Source organism: Gigantopelta aegis, chromosome 4 (genome assembly GCF_016097555.1).
Source record: "Gigantopelta aegis isolate Gae_Host chromosome 4, Gae_host_genome, whole genome shotgun sequence".
Classification (NCBI taxonomy): Eukaryota; Metazoa; Mollusca; class Gastropoda; order Neomphalida; family Peltospiridae; genus Gigantopelta; species Gigantopelta aegis.
Window position 1 is genome coordinate 44,732,050 of NC_054702.1, and position 13,087 is coordinate 44,745,136.

General features: G+C 36.2%; 1 protein-coding gene across 6 annotated transcripts in view; it reads left to right on the forward strand.

The window, feature by feature from the left end:
* Positions 1–1,916: 1,916 nt before the first annotated feature.
* The window catches only part of LOC121370600 (echinoderm microtubule-associated protein-like 2), a 98,917-nt gene continuing 87,746 nt past the window's right edge, over positions 1,917–13,087 (forward strand). For 5 of the 6 annotated variants that reach the window (XM_041495930.1, XM_041495933.1, XM_041495931.1 and 2 more), the window contains exon 1: positions 12,474–12,602. In XM_041495930.1, the coding sequence (XP_041351864.1) occupies positions 12,491–12,602 (112 nt within the window). In that variant the 5' untranslated portion in view covers positions 12,474–12,490. Of the gene's footprint in view, positions 1,999–12,473; positions 12,603–13,087 lie in introns of those variants that run through there. The other variant, XM_041495936.1, reaches the window with a different exon arrangement.

The window sequence follows — 13,087 nt, forward strand, 5'->3', positions numbered from 1 at the left end:
TGGGTTTAGAATGACACCACTTACCTTGGTAGCCATCTAATTAGACCACCAGTGAACCTTTCCATAAAATCAATGCCTGTAGCCTACTATGATATAAACACTCTGGGTTTAGAATGACACCACTTACCTTGGTAGCCATCAAATTAGACCACCAGTGAACCTTTCCATAAAATCAGTGAACCTTTATGTACCATTTTTGTTATTTCAAAAACATCTTTTTTTATGTGAAGTCAAATTAAAATTAATGACACAAAACCACTTTTAGTGGTAGACTGAAGTTGACTGCATGCAAATTTATTTATTGCACACCGGGACAGGGTGAAGCATGATAATCAGTTGTTTTGCAATTGGGTTTTTTATTTATTATTTGTTGAACAAACTTATTAATTCTTACTTAGACAAACAATTGATACAATCATTTTCATTTCATTCAAACTTATTTTCGTGCTTATATCCAATTAAGGTTCAAGCACACTGTCCTGGGCACGCACACACACACACACACACACACACCTCAGCTATCTGTCCAGGACACTGGGTCATTTGTTAGTGGATAGTGACAGAGAAGAGGGTGTAGTGGTCTTACACCTACCCATTGAGTCATTGAAACTCGCTCTGGGTGGGAGCTGGTACCGGGCTGCGAATCCTGTACCTACCAGCCTTTTGTCCGATGGCTTAACCACTACACCACTGAGGCCGGTTGATACAATTAAAAATGCAGACTCCGTTCATTGAAGAAAGAAAGATAACTCTATTTATCTATTTTACACATCTTGCATATTTTAGTGGCAGCATAAAAATAACTGTCCTTATTTAAGATATATTTATTATTTTGCATATTGATTTGAAATACCCCAAATGCATTTTTGAAGTTATGCTTCTCAGGACGAGTTTGTGACGTGTTGGCAGTTTTAGATTTCACCAATTTGGGCACCAGAGGCCTTTCGTCTACTCTGAGCATACCAAGGTATTCTTAGTGGTAGAGTTGTACATATTCAGAAATGCATTTAAATTACTTTAAACTAATTACAGCCTAACATTGATTTTGAGGTGAACTGTTTTGAGGTTAGCATGTTTGTACTTATTTTGAGGACACCCTTTATTGCCTTGGCTTTGGTGCTATCTAAAGCCCAGGCTACAGATTTAAAAGCTATCTTAGCGCTACAATATCATAAAACTGTTGTAAGCTATGACATCACAACAACACATGCCATAATCTGCAACAGTTTTACCATAACATAGCACTAAGATTGCTTCTTTTTACAATGTATTACGGTGACCAGGGATCTCAACAGACGGATGTGGTCTTAGTCATTCTAAACTTTTGGACATACCTAAACCTGGTTCAGTATAAAAAAAAAACCTAGTGGATTTAAGCAAAATAAAATCGTTGGTTGGTAGGTCTATCTCTCCCTGTGGCTGTGGCTCTTGCCGAGTAAAACTTGGAACTTTTCTGTGTGTTCTAACCTAAAACAAAAATAAATAAATAAAATAATAACCATAAAAAAGAAAGTATTATATAAATTAATCAACTAAGAAGAAACAACCTAATTCCATTAGACGAGCATATTTAAAATTATAATTTATTTCGGTCTCGGGTTCAACGAACTTCAAAGCAAAATAAAATCTGAAATGGCACCTTTTTTTTTAAACAAAAAAGGAATTGATTTATGCGCATAAATTGATGAAGTATTGATGTATTTATACAATATTAAAATTCAAAAAGTGTTTACTTGTCACATATCATACTTTAAACTAATAAATATCTTCAAGTTTCCCGCTCCTAGCCCTTTCTAGATACGCTGGTTCCACGTGAGTACCCCGAAAGACTTGTCGACCTCGTCCTCGAAAGGCTGTATTTACGGAATAAAGCGAAACTTGACGAAGGTACTTGCCCCCAAACCTATGACGTTTAACACATTGGTAGTTCTGGAAGTTGTTTATGAATCGTGATGGATGGGGAATCATGTTCAAATTCTTCTTGTTTAAATGGTGTTGGTATGTAACTCTCATATGATCATGATATAACACTATTTAGTAATGACCATCGATAGCTTTCTTTAATATATGCACCGATGTTTACTAACACTTTTGAAAAATGTATCGGCTTGCTGTCACATGACTTGAGTCTTGACGAACTGTGTGCTGCTACCTTTCTTGTGCTATGCTTTTTAACTCTGTTATGTTTGTATAATCAACTTGTTTGAAGCATATTGTTAATGCGTGTCAGCTTGTTTTTCCAATATTATAAGATTTGATAGGTTTCCTTCTAACTGTATGTATCACAAACAAAAATATTTACACAATGTAGGAAATGTTGAATATGAGAAGATAACTCTTACAACCTCCATGACTAACATTATTATATATCAATATATTATATAATCTACTAAATAACTTGTACTTTCATTGTATGGTAATAGTGTATAGGTTGTCATTATAAGGTCTTTTTTAGTAGTTTGATGTTGAACCTTTTGTTATAGGTAATTTCTGTGTTGATTTGATTTACATACATTTATTCTGAAACTTGTAGGATTATCATATGTTTAGTAATGTGTGCATGCGGTATCCATGCATAGCCATATTTAATGATATTAGATGGTTCATTGTTGGGTGGGGAGATGGTACATTGTTTAATGGGGCGATGGTTCATTGCTAGGTGGGGAGATTGTACATTGTTTAATGGGGCGATGGTTCATTGTTGGTTGGGGAGATGGTACATTGTTGGATGGGGAAATGATTCATTGTTGGGTGGGGAGATGGTAGAATGCTTGCCATGGATTGTATGATCGATTAACATCAATGGATTTTTACCTGTTCCAGTCAATGCTTCATGACTGGCATATTAAAGGCCATGGTTTATGTATGTATATAAAAAAAACCCAACAAAATAAACCTCTTGTTTAAAAAAAACCTACAAAATAAACCTCTTGTTTGAACTGTACGAATAGTCTTTAATTCTGGTGACAGCAGGTTTCCTCTCATTATCTAGACCAAGTATTGAAATAACCGTGTATCTTAGCTATTAAGTAACCATAATTTTAAATTGTGCTGAAATATATTATGAATTACAAACATATAATGCTCAATAGTGACCTTGTAATGCTGCATGACTATATAATACATGTATCAGCATACATGCATGTAAATATTATCAATATGCTAATTGTACACACGTTTGTATACATCACATACTAATGCTATAATGTGTATTATATGACTTATAATCCAAGGGCCTAATTCACTAAACTCTGGCAACTTTGCGATCTCGCAGTGCAATGCTAAAAGACTTACAAAGAGGATGCTTTGTTATCTAGCAGAGCCTAACAGACCTTTGTGAATTAGGCGCCAGGTCTTAACATATTTATCAAAATGGTTTCCCATGAGATTGAGAAGAGGATTTGGTTATACATTTACAACAATGAGAATTTAATAAAATTATGTTTGCATGAAGCTTATACTTGTCTTTGTTGTTTGTGTCTTCTTGTTCTTGTATAATTGTTTTTGTCTTTCATACATGTATATAATGATTGGGGCTATTTAAACATATATACATTAACAATAAACAGCTGACCAAATACAATGTGGTGTTTTTTTAAAGCATATTGATAACAAGTAAAATCAAATAGAGCCTTTAGATATCAGTGACAAACTCCAGCATGAACAATACGATAGTTCTACGACAATACAAGACGCACATTTGCCTTCCACACTAAACTTTTAAAAACATTACTCATGACAAAGACTCAAGTTACAATACTAAATTCACACAGAGCAAACCAGTGATATATATGTGCTCATTTAACACTTAACACCAGCTTCCCAATTAATTAAAACAACACATGGTATTAACGTTCACCTTTTCTTGCGGATAAAATGACATGCTTGCATTTTTTATAATGAAACTTACATGTTGAGGTTGCAATACTTTCTACACACAATCTTGGCTGCTGTTGACCACTCACAATACTTTAATGACTCGATATATTATATAAAATGACAATACATAAATAACAATAAAAAAATAATATTGACTGAGGACATATTTTTTGTAAAAAAATATCATATCGGTCTCATCACAGTGCCATAATTGTTTATCTTTACATCAATCAATTTAATGAAAAAATATATACCACTCAAAAGAATTTAAGGGTCAGACGATATTTTCGACATTATTTTCTGAATATCAGTTATATTAGCTAGACCATAATGTCACGCATGGTATTGTTCCATTTTGACGAAAGTGGGTCTAAGCAACCCATAAATGAATTAAAATCCACTGTCATTGACACTGTCGACTAGTTCTAATGGCAAAAACATGCTTACATTTGCACGTAAATTAGGGCGAAAGCGAAAGGTCTGCTAAGTGCCCATAACTTGCTTTTTCACAAAGCGCTTCATTTGCACGCTTTGCATGTGTATTCCATGTTCCCAATGCTGAATTTCCATATAATTGGAGCTTGCGTTCGTGTACAGTGCACACTCCAAATTCGACAATGGTACGACGTCAACTGACTATCGAAGATCGAGGAAGGGCTATTGCTTGGCTTCAGGATGGCAATACGTAAAGAAATGTTGCTCTGAGACTTGGTGTCAGTCAGAGTGTCGTTGGCCGACTGTGGCAACGGTACCAAGCAACGAATTCTGTTCGAAATCGTCCACGTTCGGGAAGACCCCGAAGCACTACAAATAGAGAGGACCACTACATCACAAATATGGCTCTATGTCAACGCACAACCACTGCACGCCGATTACGTGACAATCTGCGGACTGCGACTGGAACTCGAGTGTCTGATCAAACCATACGCAATCGTCTGAGAGCCAATAATCTATGCTGCCATCGCCAGGCTGTTCGACCACCACTCCTACCACGTCACAGAACGGCCAGTCGTCACTGGTGCACGCTTCATCTGTGGTGGCAACGTGTTCAGTGGGGTCGAGTGATGTTCACTGATGAGTCCAGGTTTAGTCTCCAGTTCACCGACGGTCGGGTTCGTGTCTACAGACGTCCTGGGGAGTGCTTCGCTGACGTTAACATTAGACAACGTCACCGGTTCGGTGGTGGCAGCGTCATGGTGTGGGGCGGCATCTCTATCCACCACAGAACCCTCCTCTATGTGGTGGATGGCAATCTGAATGGAATCCGCTATCTGAATGAGATTATCCGGCCGTTGGTTCTCCCAGGCCTTCAGCAGATTGGCGGCGGGGCAGTTCTGCCGGATGACAATGCCAGACCCCACTGCGCCAGGGTGGTAATGGACTTTCTCCGACAACAACGTATTGCCAGGATGGATTGGCCAGCATATTCGCCTGACTTGGCCCCAATAGAGAACGCCTGGGACAAATTAGGCAGGAGAGTTCGGGATAACCATGCCCCTCCGGCCAACCTTCATGATCTGGGTCAACTTCTTATGGCAGAGTGGCAGGCCATTCCCCAAGAGTTCTTCAGACGTCTGATCAACAGCATGAGGCAACGATGTGTCGAGTGTATTCGCGCCAGGGGTGGATTCACACACTATTAAACGAATGTTCTAATGTGTAAAATCCATGTTTGACAACCTTCAACTTTGACAGCATGTCATGTGACTTTCTTGTATACAGTGACGTTTATTTGTGTTTTTTTGTAAATATGGAACAATAAATTAAATTTTTGGTGTAGTTTACATCATCAATCTAATACACTCTGAAACTTATTTGGTTATAAATTTTTGACCCTTAAATTCTTTTGAGTAGTATATATACAAATTGTATATAAAACCACATTCCATTTCTTTACACCAATTTCCACAAAATGCAAGTCAGCCAACACTTGAGTATAGACATTTTTGGTAGTGTTAATTTGCATGGTGTGTACAGTGTGCCGATCAGTTGATGATAACGCTTTACAATCTAAGACCAGGACTAATCACAAACTTAAATGTTAAACTGCATACATGTATAATATGTACTTCAGAGCACTCGGTCAATGACCAGTAAAAATGTTGAAAATAAGTCGGTGTATTTATGCTAAATGTGTAGAGGATGCCTAAAGTTATTGCCTGCACCATAATTATGGCTTCATACACAACACAGTATTTAACTTCATATCCATATTTCATAAATGGTACAATTTTTATATTATAATATTTTCCTCAAAAACTGGGAGATGCATCAGTATTCTTAAAAATAAAATAAAATTCAATAGCACTTTTGCATTGAAAATGTTCTAGTGTTTTGAAAATGGAAACATCATGCACCTAATTAATTGTTATTGCAGGGAAATGCAATGTGATGTCATTAAAATACTAACAGTATTCCAGTTAAAAAAAAAAATCTATTTACCTGTACCCTTGTCAAAATAGTTATTTCACATTGAGCAGGCATCACCGTTTACATGTCTGTATGTTGTTATTTTTCATAATTTTAAACAAAATATTAAATTTAAATTTTAAAAAATGAAAGAAGTAAAAAATGTCATTTATAAAATATGTCGTATAAAAAAAATTACTGTTGGATATGTTATATTTATTAAATACCTATTAAATCTTACTATAGTGATAAAGACATTTTCAAACTGTGTGTTCAATTTATCTTGTATTACACATATGTGCGATCTGGACCAGAACTTGTCAGTAGGGAATTTCCTTTTTATTAGTCCCCTACCAGTCCAACCGGAGGGGTCTATAGGTTTCAAGGTTTCATCTCCGTCCTGTCTGTCTGTGTCTGTCTGTCCTACATACAGTTTTCCGGATGTGTTTTTCACAATGTCTTGAGATATTGAGCTGATATTTTGTATATAGGTTTATCATGTACTGACTTTTATGGCAATTTACTTATTTTTGACAGAGTTATGACCCTTGAAGTTAGTAGATAGGAAAATTAGTTTTCCAGACTTTTGTTTTGCAATTGTATATAACTTTATCATGTACTGTTATTAATCAAGTTCATGGTGATTTACCTGCTTTTCACAGAGGTTTGGCCCTTGAATTTAGGCGATACAAAAAATTGTTGGGTCAGGCAGGGGACATGTATTGCTTTAGCAGTACTTTCAAAATGCTTGTTTTTACTGGAGTTAGCACCTTTTTATTACTGACGTCATGTCTGATTTACAAATTACGTCACATCATATTTGAAACATTACGCAAGACTGCCATAGAGTATGATTCTTAACGTTAAGTAAATCCATGAAAGGATGATTGATTAACAGATTTAAGAAAGTGTAGTTATTACATTAATTAAAAAATGTTTTTGTAAAAAAAAAAAAAAAAAAGGTATGTAACAAATAGAGAACTTCACATGCGTTGTTTTTCTTCCTATTTATGCCACTTGTTTATTTTGCGCAAGAGCATACCCCTCCACTCCTTCGCAAAATAAACAAGTGCAATAAATAGGAATCAAAAACAATGTATGTGAACTTCTGTATATATATATCAAAATAATGGTGCAATCAGTGTCTATCGTAGATCTTAATGGCATTCTACACACATTTTACGATTCCTTTATTTTTTGCTTATATCCTCTTAAAAGTTTAAGTATATTATAAGCTGTCCTGGCACATATACCTTAGTTAGCTATGCAGTCTGTCAGGACGGACCAATGGAAAGAAAGAAAGAAATGTTTTATTTAATGACACACTCAACACATTTTATTTACGGTTATATGGCATCAGACATATGGTTAAGGACCATACAGATTTTGAGAGGAAACCCGCTGTCGCCACTACATGGGCTACTCTTTCCGATTAGCAGCAAGGGATCTTTTATTTGCGCTTCCCACAGGCAGGATAGCACAAACCATGGCCTTTGTTGAACCAGTTATGGATCACTGGTCCGTGCAAGTGGTGTATACCTACCCATTGAGTCTTGCAGAGCACTCACTCAGGGTTTGGAGTCGGTATCTGGATTAAAAAATCCCATGCCTCGACTGGGATCCGAACCCAGTACCTACCAGCCTGTAGACCTATGACCTAACCACGACGCCACCAAGGCCGGTGGACGGACCAATGGATAAATGTTATTCAATACTGGGAGTCAAGTCAGTATAGTGACCTTACAACTCTGAGACTGAGTTGGAACTGACATCGACTTAAATAAAACCCAGGAACATGATTAAGGCCAGGTAATAGTATAATATATATCGAAAAGAGTAGCTCATGAAGTGGCGGCAACGGATTTCGTCTCTCAATACCTATGTGGTCCTTAACCATATGTCTGACGCCATATAACCATAAATAAAATGTGTTGAGTGCCTCGTTAAATAAAACATTTCCTTCCTTCAGTACAATATACCACATACTGAAATATTGTTTAATGACAGCACATTTTTATACTATGGCTATTTGGTGCCTCAAATATTGGTTATTTTAACAGATAGAGAGAAAGAGAGACAGAAAGACAGACAGACAGACTGATAGACTGAGAGACTTTGTGTACTCCTGTCGGAATCAAAGCAATAATGAATCTGGTCTAAGAGTTTAACATGCACATTGAGAGCAAGCTATTGTAGCACATGCCTGTCATGGGCAAAGGTGTCTCCTCTATCCAGGACAGGAAAGGGTTTGTGGTGGGAGTAGAGTGCAAGAGAGCACCAGCAGCCAGGGCATTTGTGATGCTATTGAATTTTGAATGTCCCATAGGATTATGTCCAAAATATAAAATACTGTGCAGGTTTTCATGAGGTGATTTGACGCATAATTTGGAAAGGTTCATTAATATAAAGAAATGGAGCTATTTTAGTAATTTTGACTTAGTTTGCCGATTTGTAGCTTATAGAAACATATGTTTTATATAGCCTTTCCAAAGGAAGGACAGGACATACTAGTTGTGGGACGGGAAAAAAGTTCATTGATGGTAGTACTAGACGAAATAACTTCCGGCTGGGTCAAAGTTCGAGGTGCACCCAACTTTTGATAGAGAAGTGAACACCACAAGTCCTGTGATTGGTTATAAATGTGAGTGTGTTGGTTGTAAAAAATAATAGTTTCATCTGGGTAAAAAAAAGATGCAATTATATTTCATCTAGTACCAATGTGTCAAGTGGCCTTGTGCTTGAAACATGTATGGGGTACCTGTAAAAAAAAGTACTTGTGCGGAACTAGAGTAGTCATAGACGCTACCCGTTATCTCAGAAACGAGCAGCTTGACACCCATTTTTTTCTGATTCACTTTAAGTGTGAGGGGTGGTAGTATTTATATCCATGGCGTTTATGTCGATTGATACGCTGCAGGTAGGAGTTTTAGCCACATATGTTACTATTGTCGTCTATAGGATTTGATTTGGTGGTATACACCCTATAGCACATATTCAGTGCATAATAAAAAATATGATTTTGTCATTTTATTTAATTAAATTATACTGGTTGATTAATTAGCCATCACTCGACCATGCAAGTTCACAGTGACCTTGACCTTGACAATAATCTCTGTACATGGCTGTGAATGGAGTTTGAATCAAAGTTAGTATTTATATCCGTGGCGTTTAATTATGTCGATTGATACACTGCAGGTGGGAGTTTTAGCCACATATGTTACTATTGTCGTCTATGGGATTTGATTTGGTAGTACACACCCTGATGGCGATTGATCCTTCGTACTCAGGCGAGTGCTCTATCATATCATCTGAAAGATTAAACACGGAAAAACCTAAAATCCTTTTAAAGATAAAATACAAGGGAAACTGGTAGTGTCCACTACATGTAGGTCTAAAATTAAATTTATTTAAATTTGATTTTTTAATATATTTTTTTAAAGAAGAAGAAGAAATTACTTATTTGCCAATAGTTATTTAGCTGAAAACAAATAGCCTGTGAATTAACACATCCACAAAGTTTCCATCCACTATAAATGCGGGAGTGGGATGTAGCTTAATGGTACAAAGCTCGCCTGATGCGCGAACGATCTAGGATCGATTCCTGTCGGTGGGCCCAGTGGGCTATTTCTCATTCCAGCCAGTGCTCCACAACTGGTGTAACAAAGGTTGTGGTATGTACTATCCTGTCTGTGGGATGGTGCATATAAAAGATCCCTTGCTGCTAATCGAAAAGAGTAGTCCATGAAGTGGCAACAGCGATTTTCTTCTCTCAATATGTGTGGTCCTTAATGCATTGTTAAATAAAACATGTCCACAATGAATGCTATTGTGTTAAAGGGACAGACCCTAGTTTTTAAATACTACAGCATGTTTTTCACCATTAGAGCTGTTTATGATCACTGTAATCAAACATTACTTATATTTTATTGTTTAGATTATCCATTTCCATAGAACCGAAGTGTTTCTGGTCATCCTATTGTTTCTAATACCACAAAATGCATTTTTCATATTTTTAAAAAAGCACATGTGTCTGAGAAGTAGCAGTTATTGATTCGAGTTCTAGTCTATTTTTTAATATATATTTTCCAGTTTTAATGTCACACTCTCTTGTTTCACTCTGTTATAACTTTATCCAAGTGTGTTACAGGTTTGTAGATTAACTAAACTTAGTGTTCATTTTTACGAGTTGAAACTAGGGTCTGTCCCTTTAATTATAAAGCCTTTCACTCTAAAATGAACTTCAATATGAATAGAGTGGTGCCATTTTGGATTGAATTGGCATGTGTATCACTGTCACATTTGTAATTATCAGTATATAGCTTCCAACAGACCCAATCAATTTCTTTTTCTATGTTAATGTTTACTAATACATCTGATATAAGCAGCATATATCAATACACCAATAAAAAGTGTGGCACCTCACATCTAATCTGCTTGCATGAAAATGGGGTGGGGGGGGGGGGGGGGGGTCACATACCCTTTAAGAGATTTAATTAATATTTTCATTAGAAACTGTAATTTTTGCTGAAAATCGCAGTTCCATTTTTTGGGGGTACCCTGCACTAGTTTCAACTTATGATGTATACTGTCTGCATAGCAACTATAACAAAGTAAATATTTATTTATTTATTGCCAATGGATAATAGTATTTGCACAAATAATCAATGTCACATATCAGCTGTAGCTGTTTTTATTCCATAAATATTCGATGGTTCACCTCGAACTTTGACACGGAACTCTCTTCTTTGATACCATACAACCCATAGCACATTCCTAGCTAATCCTATAGTGTTACATGCAAGTGGCATATTCCATCATTGCAGTAGTCAAGAAATGATATACATGTACAGGCAGCGTTAGACCAGAGGCTTATTATCAGCTGCAGTTTTAACTGCAAGATACATCATAGGTGGGTGTGATAAAAACTGGTAGCTGACACCTAATTTCTGAGATTACAATTTGAGATAGCATTTACATACATATAGCATGCTTTACCCATTTTGTACATTGATAGGAGATAAGTGATTGGCATATGCCTGTACTATGTGACAACTAAAGTGTAAAAAAAGCTACACTTCAGGTTTCATGTAGCAAACATTCTTTTCCCCAAAAGAATTAAAGCTATATATAGGTAGATCATATTAATGACTAATTACTACCAAAAAATAGTAAGTTTCTATTAAATAATTCAGTGGCCGCTAGAAAATATATGCAGTGCAGTAAACTTTGTCAATAACAAACAAGAAATTAATTTATTATTCAATTTAATAGTAAAATTATGGTTTAGTTGTATGGTTTCAAACTTTTATTTTCATCAATTTGGTTAATTTTGTCCATTACTATTTCATCAATAATGAATATAACTATGAAGTGTTTGGTATGTAACTTATTTTTGTACCTGTCACTCAGTTGTATAATCAGCTTTCAAAACAGTAAAAGTTCAAGGTTCACTTAACAATGATTACAATGTGCAGTTACACTGAACAAATAGGTAAGTGGTATACGATACAGCGAAAGGAACATTGAGAGTTGCTGATATGTTGTTCATGTGTTATTTATTTGCACTGCAGTATTAATTGCTTGTAGCTTATAAGGATCATCAAGTTCCTATGTAAATGCTTATTGAACTTCAACCAGCAATCGAGGAGTAAGTGACAAAAGCCATCATTGAAAGAAAAAGAACCGTAAACTGGTACTTGCCACTCTGATCTTTTCTAATGGAGCATTTGGGAGCCAATTATCTCAACACCCATTCACCTGAGTCACATTTCGCAGTGAAAAGCAAGCAAGCCTTTCAATAAATTGACAAAACTGGAGGTCATTATATATTGTACATTATACCCGAGTTTAGGCCAGAATCATTGTGGCTGTACACAATGCTTTTACAGTAACAGCTGATGGAAGGTTGAGTCAATATTGCAGAAACCTGTTTACAGTTAAAAAGCAATATACCATGCTTGAGCAGGTAGTTTTGCCTGAAAAACACACATTTCTGTATGTGTAATACAGTGGTGTATCAGAGCTTTATCTGTGATGTGCTGCCGATGTTCTTAAGAGTTGCCTCCCCTGTCATTGATGCAATGGTTTGAATTAGACTGTGTGGTCTTCTATTGATTGAATGGAAGTTACGTTCAGCTTGCTCTCCACACATCTGGGTTATTGATTCTGATGTAAAAAAAAAAAAGAAAGAAAAGGGAAATATATGTGCGACCGGAATACAGTATACATGCTTCCATTATATGAGAATGGTCTAGAGGAGACTGGCGTTGTGACCCATGCCGCACGTCCATCAGCCGGCAGCATGGATATTTTAGGTTTGTATGATTGAAAATTCAATAATTTGTTTTCAAATACAATAGCAGAGTTATGGCAATAATTGTCGGTTTCTGGAGGCCCACAGCTGTTGTCTTCAGTACACAACTGTGACGCAGCCTGCCAGTCTCGTAAAGTATTGTTATGCACTATGAGGTGGACACATTTACGTATTTTCACAGAAAATGGAGAAAATGTCACTATTAAGAGAAATTTTGGTTGAAGACTGTGAGGAATTTGAATTTCATGAGAAACTGTTAAAAGGCAGGTTCAGGATTTTTTTTTTTTTTTTTTCTGTGGTTACAAAAAATAATAATTTAAGCCCCAATTCATTGCAGAGTAACCCAAATATTGCTCATATATGACTTGCTTGTATGTATGAAAAATATTAACTGAAAATCTCAGTATGTATATATAATTTGTATACCTGCAATTGTTGCCAGTTTCCGATAAAATGTCTGCTGGCAGGATTGTATATCTACCTGTA